General features: G+C 39.0%; 1 protein-coding gene across 2 annotated transcripts; it reads left to right on the forward strand.

Annotated features, from left to right (window-relative positions):
- The first annotated feature begins 205 nt into the window (after nt 1-205).
- On the forward strand, nt 206-10,906 carry LOC122791032 (tiggy-winkle hedgehog protein-like). 2 transcript variants are annotated; one of them, XM_044058805.1, is made up of 2 exons: nt 206-460; nt 9,829-10,906. In XM_044058805.1, the coding sequence occupies exon 2, from the start codon at nt 9,995-9,997 to the stop codon at nt 10,700-10,702; it is 708 nt and encodes a 235-aa protein (XP_043914740.1). In that variant the 5' UTR covers nt 206-460; nt 9,829-9,994; the 3' UTR covers nt 10,703-10,906. The 2 variants fall into 2 exon arrangements, with proteins under 2 accessions (XP_043914740.1, XP_043914741.1); XM_044058806.1 differs by lacking the exon at nt 206-460 and adding an exon at nt 535-694.
- Nucleotides 10,907-11,157: the final 251 nt, after the last annotated feature.

Genomic DNA, 11,157 nt, shown 5'->3' on the forward strand with positions numbered 1-11,157 from the left:
TTAAAATCTGCTTTTTAAAAAATCTGTTACTGTAACAAGTAACTATTTGTTTTAGGAGTTTTTATAGTTGCATTTTTATAGTTGCACTTTGAATGCACTACATTCAGTTATACTAAATGTTTTGATTGGTTAATTATTTTGTCAATGGGAGGGTTATTTAAGGAGATTACTAGCTTGGTTAACTATTCATTCAGATGAAGTCTAAGGACAAAAACGCAAGTTATTGTTTTGTGGCATTAAATAAATCTTTTTTGTTCACTGAGCTGAAGAGGTATTTTGTTTTGCAGTGATTAAGGTGCACAGAAGGATTACTTGGGAGTTGGGAAAGCTTGGTTGCTTATTTGTGGTGGCCCTGCTGACAGCTGCTGTGGATGCATGTGTTGATGGAGTAAACAGGAAGAGGGGAACTATTACGGGCTGGTAAAGTGCCAGTGATTATACAGATGTGGCCCTCAGCCAGGTAAGATCCACTTTGAAAATGTGTTGGGAATGTTGGGTTCTTAAGACACTTAACAGTTTTAAGATGTTGAACAGAGCTGCAGGTGCACATTCTTTCCTCCTTGCTATGACTGTGCAGATTCGCATGTTCGGGTTGCGGGCCAGGAGCGTTCTGTGTGGATGGCTTTTCTGTTTGAGAGCTGTACTAGCTGGAGGAACAGATACAGTGGTGTAAACTGTTAAATTAACAGTACAGGTGAGGCAGGAAGCTGGCTGCTTGGCTTGCACAGGAGGTTGAAAAGAATGCTGATGGGGGAGGTGCAGGAGGCTCGTAGCACGCCTTGTTGGTGCAGAAATTTTGTTTGTTTGGAAAGTCTCGTTAATATGGTGATGGAAAGACCTATAAGATCATCTCTGCTTATGTCAGGCTTTTGTAACACATGTACATTTGTATTGATGTGAATACAGCAATATTCTGCATTTAGCGAGTTGCTTATGTATAAGCATAGTGGTGTGTGTGTGTATTTTCTGTGCTGCTTTTTCTGCTGTACTGTAGACATGTTCCAGTTTTATGGCATGACTACTCTGTACGCATTAAAATCTTATTACTGCTTCTTAAAAAAATCTCCATGGAGAGAACTGCTACTTAATTTTTTTAGATCCTAGGCATTATGTATTAGGTGATGGGGAATCTCTGAATATGTTTAGTTTACTTGGAATCTCGGAATATGTTTAGTTTACTTAGTAAGCAATATGTGTAACCTCAAACCTGATGCATGAAGAAGATCCGAAAATGTAGACGCTATGCTAAATATGTGGGCTAAAATCATAATGACATGTTTAAATCTTGTGAGGCGTGGGCTGCAGTGCTAGTATTTCAGAGAATCCAGTAAACAGTGGTAACAGAGAATCCAGTAAACAGTGGTAACATTTTAATCTGACATGTTATTTCTGTTGTAATTATTGTTGCTTGAAAAATAATTTTAACTAATGCATTCTCCATTTTAAACCTTTTTGGGTGTTTGTTTTCAGTAGAGCTTTTGGCTAGGGATACTGCTTGGGCCTCACAAATTGTGAAGGCTGCTATAATACATCACTGAGGCGCTATGATAAGGAAGTACCCTCTATCCTTCATAAACCTGACTTGCTTTTAATATGTTTTATGTACAGCCCACTGGGAAAATGAGCAGCAAAATCACGCTGCCAAGCATACATCTCAATATTTAGTAGATTACAAACTGGTAATATCTTTTTCTGTAAACAGGGAGAAGAAATTATATAAAAAGAAAAATAATTTAAACCTACCACTCCGAAGATATCAGACACTTCTTGAAAAATATGCGAGGCGCTTTGTATAGGCACACATAACATCAGAACGCTTTGGGAAATCTTTATGGTTCCCTCCAGGGTAACACCTGACTGCTCAGGTTTTGCCCTGCCCCCCCCCCCCCCCATCACTAACTATTGCACTTGGCTAATGTAATGCTAACCATTGCAGCATCATTCTTGTTGTTCAAACAGTGCATCATTACGGCAAAATAGTCCTGTTAAATATTGGTCGAATTAACTTAAAATGTTAAGTTACCCCTGGTTTTGAGTCTATGTAATCAAGTCTCATAATTTTTGCCCATGCTTCTTGAACAACGAAGTTGAGATCTATGATGGCAGGTAGGAAGTGCAGTTTCCAGAGAGTCTGGCACTGGCTGGAATTGTACAGGATTAATGTAAGGGAATAAAAGTACAAACTTTTTATGTACTATGTGTGTGGGGGCGGGGTGACAATGAAAACACAGTGCTGCTGGAATAGAACTATCAATAAATAAGGTAAAGGAGAAATCGTAATGGGGGGGTGTCTGTTATGCTGTGCAGAAGGCTAGTAAGAAAACTAGCTGAATAATGCAAGGTGTAGATTTCAAAGACACTGAGGAGATCGCGCTGCTTTTTTTTCTGCTGCTGCACCCCTACACTAACCACTAAGCTTACCTCATCAGGCAGTCAGTGGATCTGTCCTTCATTATTTCCAGCAATGATAGCTCACCAGCCCATTCATTCTCCTAAAAGGCGAGTCAGGTGCCAAGTGCGACGCTATCATCTGCTAAAATGGGATACGGATTTTTTGCTTGTGCTCCAAATACCCACTGCCACAACCGCTTGTATGCATACATCTCAAGTGTCAATCTCTCAGAGCAAGAAATCTGGACAAAGTCAACAATGATGGTGGGACAGAGGCCCAAAAATAGAGAGAGAGTAGAGGGACAGATTTTAAATATTGCTCATGTACACTCCTATAATTGCTAGAATAACATATTTTGCATTATTATGTTTTTCTGAGGAATATAAAGTCAAGTGTCTACCAATTACTTATTATTTAGTGACTTTAATCTTTATGGTGGTATCCCACAATTCCATTGGAGTGGGTGGGGTTACTTCATTATGTATGCAAATGTTATATTAATCAGCGTACAGATTTCTACCTATTTTTCATGGGCCTTTGTCCAGATTTTTGATTATTCCAGGTTGAGAGGTGTGTGTGTGTGTGTGTAAAAAAAAAAAAAAAAAAAAAAAAAGAGTGGAAGTTCATAGAAATCCAAAGATTACTAGATAAATAGGAGGAGAGACAAAAATATGTACAAGAGTTGTAAGAGATAACTTACAAAGTAGGTAGGCTATAGTGTGAGGTACAGATGTGAAAACTAGGGCAAATGGAATGTCTTTGCTGATCTGTAACTATCAAAACTGCAACATTAGGCACTTGATTTCAAATGCTTCTCTATGGATTTTTGGAAATCCTGCAGGCTGGTGCTGGATCTAAAATCCTATGGTATTTTGTTATAGTATTCTGGTACTAACTTGAAAAATCTTGAGTATCTCTGGATGCATCTTTAGTATGAAGCTTGATTTTAGCCACATCTGAAACAACACTGTTCAATCTCAGCTTCCATACAGGGTTTGTATCAACTAAATGAAGAACAGTTGCAGTCATTTCCCTGCAATGGGAGGACCTTCCCCAGACCCAGGCAGTTACTGGCCTATAAGTCAGACCAGCCTCAATATAGAAGTAAGTATCATGGAATTAATCATTCAGAATATATGGAACCTCCAGACACTGGATCAGTTTCAGTTTAGATTCATCACAGGCAAGTCATGCTTACTCATCCTGGTGGATTTTATTTTAAGTCACCAAAGCAATGGATGAAGACAAAACGCTACATATCACATACCTTGACCTGGCCAAAGTGTGGCACAATTCCCCAGTCAGGCATAGTAGAAAAGCTAAATAAAGTGGGAATAAACACCCATAAAACACCCATGTCACCTGTTGGATTGCCAGCTAGTTCACAAAGAGACCAGTCACCAGTGGAGTCTCCCAGGGTTCTGTGCTGGGACTTGTCATGCTTGCCATATACTTTTCTAAAGTAAAAGCCAATACCAAATGGTTATTTCATTGCCATTTTGAGTGACTGGTATGCTTCACCTATCTTGGTAATAATACATTAACAGAAATGGCTAGTCTAGCTACTTTTGTCAAAGGGTGGGATATTTTGTCAGCCATTTTGAGTGGTAGGTTGTGTTGGTGAATATGAAAATTAAGTGCTTTATAACAGTTTGCAGTCTGTTGTAGTGCGAGTGATAATAGAATGACAGTCTAGGCTGTGAATAGTTTGATCATCTTTTGACTCTACACTGGAACAGCTGGGTTTGTAGTTGTTGCCTTTGACAAGTACTTTTGTATCTAATTTAACACCTTTCAGTTTCCATCAAGATTCTTGAAATAATGACACTCTGGAGTAGCTTTGTTATTGGTTTGGTTAAAGCTGCCCATCTAAATCATTCTAACAAAAACTTGAATTTCTTGGTCCACATGCAAGAATGGAATATTTAGCTGCACTGTTTGAATGCTTCTTGACATATGTTGACCTCAAAGTAATTGTTCCAGTTCTGCCTTTAGTACTGCAAGGGGCAATACCCCCTGGATTCACAGCTACAAACACCTCCCAAAGCTTTTCTCTACCTAATGTGTAATTGTTGATTGTACTACCCCTGGGGCATAACTATGCAGGTATGGGCATGCCCATCTAACCTGTAAGAGCTTATTGTGAAAAAGCAGTGCTTAACAAGATAAGAGCTTCCTATCCTATGCAAGACGTCATCCCCAACATATATATAAAATCAACTCTTGTTAACCAGAAAAAAATAATTCTGGAAAAATGCAGGATCTGAGGCTGAGAATCCTGGAGGTGCTACAAATGTAGTTTGTCTTCCAAGTGTTGAAGCTTAGAACCATAACCTGAACCACAACATTGTTTATCTGCAGGTTGAGTCCCATTCTTCTGCACAAAGAAGGTTAATGGCTGCATTGCCCCCCACCCCACCCTGGGGGGGGGGGGGCAGTGTCCTTAAAGAGGCCATGAGTTATGTTCAGAGATAGTCAGTAGCCCTTATGATATTACAGTTAGGAGATGAACTCTTAACTAATACTGCATTTGTTCATGTTCCTTTGCTGCTGTTTGACACAGTCTCCTGAATGTCCTACACCAAAAAAAGCTTGAATATTTCAGCTATCACACATCTCTGCAGAATGGATTGGTCATATTTATTACTTCTCTGACATGAAGCATGTTAACCCAAATTGTTACCAACGCACTCCTCAACTTGCAATTCTTTCCAAACGTTATTTGTATTTTGAAGGACAAATGGAACCAATAGACTACCAAATAACAAAAAGTCCTGTAGCAGCTAAGAAACTCACCTTGGGCAAAATTGAAAAGTTGTGCCACAGCTGACAACAGAATTAATTTATCCTCCTCTGAAACCTAGCTAGGAAAGCCACAAGCTAGTGCAAAGTCATCCACCTCCAGACCAAGTTAACTTCAACCTTTTAAAACCGAAGAACAGTTTAGGAACGTGTTAACCTCATGAAGACCCCCATGCATGACAGCAGCATTTGGTGCTCCGCAATCAATCTCACAGCCAGTGACTCTCCAAGAATATGCCAGCCTTCTGAAGCTCCTATACCCATTTCTGCTTCCCAGTCCCTGTTCCAGAACGCTTTATAAAATCATTTTACTTTACTTGCTTTCCTTTTAATTAAAGGACACTCCATAAAACAGTCCCTCCAGATACACCTCCACTGGTGGATGGCCTTCCACCCTTGATTCCTTGGGTTTTGTACAAAGCATATTTATTAGTCTGTCTATTCTGTCCCTCACTAACACTAGCATACCTCCCAACCATAATGAATTACTCTGTTTTTACCGAGTTTGGGGGGTCCAAATGAAGGGGTGCCACGATTCCAGAGTGGCATCCCTTCATTTTGTTTAATTTTTTGATTTTCACGTCGTCAGAGCTGATGTCGTCACGTGCACGATGACGTCAGGGCTACCAGCCATTCGGAATTGAGCTCAAGGAACTCGCATCGTTTCAGGCTGACCTGGCTGCAAATGCGAGCGGGAATGAATGATGGATGAATTATCGGCAGCAGCACTGTTAGGGGGAATGGGGAATCCTCAAGTAAGAAATGAGGTGTGTGTGTCTCTGTGTGTGTGCCCCCATTTAATATACCTGGTGGCTAAAGGTATTCAGGCTCAAACTCTGTACCTTTGGTACAGGGTAAAAAGAGCCTAAAGTCCCTAGCCACCACCATTTGTGAGCTTTGTCCAGATTTTTTTGTGCTAAGAATTGAGAGCTATGGTGAGAAGTGAGAACAGAATTTCTATCCCCCCATTATTGGCTTTTGTTGTTTGTCCAGGTTTTTTGTGCTAAGAGTTGAGAGCTATGACTGTCATGGTAGCAGTTGTAGGTAAAAGCCAAAGAGCAGACATGGTGGTTCTTCTTTGTCTGAAGTTGTGTTAGTGTTTGGAGAAAAGATCACATCTGTCAGGGCATTGTACGTTTTTTTTTTTTTTTTTTTTTTTTCCTTTGGTCAACTTTTCTAGAATTTTGATTAGGCTTGGTAGTGTTGTGAGAGCTATTGCATGGGATTCTGGCAGTGGGATAACTACTTTCATTTTCCATTTGGATGGTATTTTCACTTGTAATGGCAGACTGTACATGTATTCTTAAGAAGTAATAAGTAACATGTGCAGCACTTCTTTTCCCAGAATTCTAACCCATCAGAGTCAGGGCAGCTGTCATCAGGCCCATATTTGCTTCTTGGTGATTTTTTTATTTCATTGAAGTGAAAATAGAATATCCTTCTTTCATTAAGAGTGGGAATAGCAATGGAATGAGTGAATGCAGTACTGAGTGTAAAAGAGTATTTTTCACTGTAGTGCCAAATTCCTTTGCAAATGCTGCTGCTAAAGCTAAGGGGTCAGTTAATGTACCTTTAGTATAATTAATAGATATTACTGATATGTAAATTGCATGACCGGTAGGCTTAATAATCCCCTTTAAAAGGCTTTAAAGACTCCAGTCAGGAAATATTTTTTTAAATGTGTAAAATAAAACTGTATCTTGTCTCATTGCTTTTTTACATGGTTTCTGTGAATCGGACTATATCTCTGTGTTTTGTATGTCAGATTTCTTCGCAAAGGCCCATAAAGAATCACTAAATCTAGGTAATTATTTTAGTTCACCTGTGAGAAGTGAGAACTGAATTTGTATTCCCCCATTATTGGCTTTGTCCAGGGATTTTTGTGCTGGAAGTTTGAGAGTTATGGTAAGAAGTGAGAACTGAATTCACTAAATGATTGCCATTAAGTTTCAGTCTTCCTATTTTTCAGGAAACTGCTGATTTGGCATAGTGGTATGTTGCTCTGATTGTAGTGCATGGGGTCCTGGGTTGAAGACTTGCCATTGAAATGCATGGTGGTAACGCAACGTTTTATTCTAGCAACTTTCCAAAATTATATAAACAAGGTTTAAAATGTGTCCCTGTTTTTTTGACCTGTCGCCCCCCCCCCCCCACCAAAAAAACCTGAAATTGAAAATAAGTGCAAGAAGGTGTACAAGATGCCTTTGGCTTCCACACCCACACTATAAACAGAATGGCAGTAGTGCAAGTAGACTTTTATGATGGAAATGTTCCGAAATAGTCAGTTTTATCATTATTGGTTCATGCATTTTGTTTCATTGCCTGCACTACAGCCTACTAGAAAAATGTACAAACAGTAAATTTAAATTGCACTCTGTCTAACAAGTGTGCTGCATTATACAAGGAATATAACTTAATAAAGTCAGGAAGGTGTATCAAAGAAAAGAACACATGTATGTTTGTTTTGTGTGCAAGAGGCCAATGATTTAAAAACAGCCCAAAGGTAGTCTCTATCCACCACTGGCCAGATGCATTTTATTTGGATGTGGTGTGGGTTTCAATGAGCGTGAGTTTCTAGGGCAGAGAAGTTTTAATGCCAAGTCTGTTTTCATTGTGAGACAGTATTGCTTTGTTTAGCAGATATCTATTAGTATTTGTGCATTGTGCTATAAAATGTAAAAAATAAAATCCAAATAATCATTGTAGAAGTAAAGCAGTATGCACACATTAGTGTTTATGGCAAATGGGGCGAAATAGCCAGGTAATGAAACATTGGAATGGCTGCAAGGGAACTGTGGTGCCATATTTTGGTTGGCTGTTCTTCAGTTTGCATCCCACAATTCCATTGGAGTGGGTGGGGTTATATAATTATGTATGTAAACTAGATGTTAATCAGCGTACAGATTTGTACCTATTTTTCATGGGCTTTGTCCAGATTTTTGATGTTTCCAGATTGAGAGGTATGAACATTAGTGCCTTCCATATGGAAAGAAGCAATCATAAAACCTGCACCCAAGATAAAACAGTGGTCTGCATAGATTTCCATTTTAACTACCTTTTAAAACGTTATTTTGTCACACCTTATTTCCTTAAAAGCCACACCTTGCTTTCAATGAATGTTATGTATATATGTAATTCTTCGCTTGATATTTATATTTATTGAGCACTATACAAGTATTTTTACATTGTGTCTGTGTCTTCTGATATCAATCCCTCTTGAATCTGTAACTTGTTTAACGTAAGAAATTTGCAAATAAAAAGGAAAATAAAAATAGATTATTGCTTCATTTTTAACTTGTCCTTCTTCCTTGTGTTCGCATATGCTTCTGCCTCCTTTCTTACCTCAACACTTCTTACTAGCTGAGATATCTCACTGTTTCCATATTTATTTATTTATATTCTTGCTTGTTTGAACTGAACCTTTACCTCTCCCCGTCTCTCTCCCCCTCCCTTTTTACATCCTATTTTTCCACTTGCTCCTTCTGCTCACTCCTGCTGCCCTTCTATTCCATCCACTCTACCTTTCCTGATATCACCTTTCTCTTCAAGTCTCCCATTTCCCATGGTGCCTTATCCTGTACCTACTGCCCACTGGTCCTACTAAAATCTTATTCTAAGCTACCACTGGCTTCCTGAATTCTTATAACTTGTACATCCAGCACACCTGGCACCCCCTCCTTACAGGATCCTAACCCGTAACTTTTGAGATGCACACTCAACATCAGACTCACTTGTATGTCTCCTTTCCTTTTTGGATCTTTGTTACTGTCCTTTCTGCCTTCCTTATTTTTCCCTCCGCATTCTGCCTTTGGCTGTACTCTTTTTGTGGTTGTGTATATACTGAGACTGCCTTTACATCTTGTGCGTTATCTATAGTTTCTCTCTACCTAGCTGCTGCTGGATCCTGTTGTTTTTCTTCCTCACATCTTGTCTGCACCCTGTTTTGTTTTAAAACACTTAGGCTTCCTGCTCTTTTTGTTTAATATTGTCTATTTTCTTGTTCTTCACTTACTCTGCTTTGCTGTTCATTTCAGCCTTGGACTTTCCCATGTTATTTATTGCCTTTTTCATTTTCTGTTTTTCCCCTTCCCTTTGATTGTTCTGTCTTCTTTTTTCATTCTGTACCTTGTCCTCATTATACTATACTACCAGAACAGTCTGCCTTTTCTCTTATTTAACCAGCAGACTTCATTCAGTGTAAAATTATTTTCAGTATCTTGAGCAGAGGCACTTGGCCTCCTTATACAAAGCCTTATGTCCACTGTTTGTTAGCACTGGCAGCTACTGCTCGTTAATGACTGGTGAGTACAAACCCCCTGCCTGTTCTCTGCTGCAGTACTGCACTGTTCCTAAGCCTGTCTTCCCTTTCTTTTCCTGCACTTGATTGTGATGCTTGGCTTTCATGTAACTGAGCAACCTTACCAGCATCTAGAATGAGCGATTATTCCAAATCATGTCGTGAGTGCTAACATTAACTCTGTATAGAGAGAATATCCTTTCTTACTGTAACCTTTAATTACTAAATGTGTTTTACTAAAACATGTATTTTGCATGCCACAGTATTTTAAAAATTTATGTATATTTATTTATTTATTTATTTATTTATTTATTTATTTATTTATTTATTTTTACAGAATTTAAGAGAACGATCGATTCACCTTTATCTAATGTTCCTCCTTTTAATGAATTGAATACCGGAGCTCCATCAAGGACTGAATTCGTAATACCAGCTATCCTAACTCCAAAACACTGTATACCCCAAGTGGGACAGAAACTTCACTACTTTTTACTCCAGGTACTATGGAAGCTGCGTATTCGCTTTCAAAACCACTAACACCACCACCACCACCAACAGAATCGCCATCTCCAGAGCCACCAGAAGAAGGGTGTTTCTCAGCAAAAGCCACTGTGCAACTTGAAGATGGCTCTTTCAAACTAATAAAAGATGTGGGAATCAAAGACAAAGTTCTAGCTGTAGATAAACGAGGAAAGCAGCTGTTTAGTGAAATTGTTCTATTAATGGATGTTGTTCCTGACTATGTTGGTGAATTTGTTGCTATTGAAGCAGGTGGTAGGCATCTGCACCTTACACCAGCTCATTTGTTATTTATCGCAGGCAGCGACAGCTCCTCTTTTGATCCGGTATCCATTTTTGCTGGGCAGGTTAAAAAAGGACAGTATGTACATGTTGTAGAGCCTGTTAATGGAGGTGTAGAAAAGGTCAGAATTGAGAGAGTTTGCAGAGTTCAGGATCATGGTGCCTATGCCCCCCTTACAGAAGAGGGGACTATTGTTGTAGATAATATACTGGCATCCTGCTATGCAGTATTCAGCAATCCCAAAGTAGCACACTGGTCTCTTGCTCCATTCCGCTGGTTACACAGTATGAACAAAACATTGGAGTATTTCATTAATGCTTCACTGAATCTGGGACAGGATCCTAAATGTGGAATAGCTTGGTATCCAAGTATCCTCTATCAAATCGCTGAAGTCCTTTATATTGTGTAACATGGCATGCTGTTAAGGATCTATGATTAAAAAAAATAAAAATGATGCTTTGAAAATTATCATAGAAATAGTCATAATTTAGAATGGAACTGGATTAAGAAGATGTTGAACAAGGACTCCCTTGCTGATCCAGTACATATATTTTGATTGCATCTTGTACAAAGAGCGGCATTTCTTTGTTTCTGTGATTGGCCCACATTCCATTCTCCCTCATCTTTCTTTCTTCAGATAATCTTAGTACATGGTTAAACCTGTAACAGATTTGTGATACAAAGTATTATTTGTTGCTTTGCATTATCCTAATCACGTTACATGAGGCTGTTAACAGTAAGTCTTGTTTGGGCAGTGAAAATGCAAGATTTACCCATGACATTTGTACTCTTTTTTTTCTCCAAGAGTGTGAAGCAAACAAGCCATGCATAAGCTTTCACTGCCAAGCAGTGGTGATCTTTTGC

Source organism: Protopterus annectens, chromosome 16.part0, assembly GCF_019279795.1.
Source record: "Protopterus annectens isolate FY-2018-M chromosome 16.part0, PAN1.0, whole genome shotgun sequence".
In the NCBI taxonomy this organism is placed as follows: Eukaryota; Metazoa; Chordata; order Ceratodontiformes; family Protopteridae; genus Protopterus; species Protopterus annectens.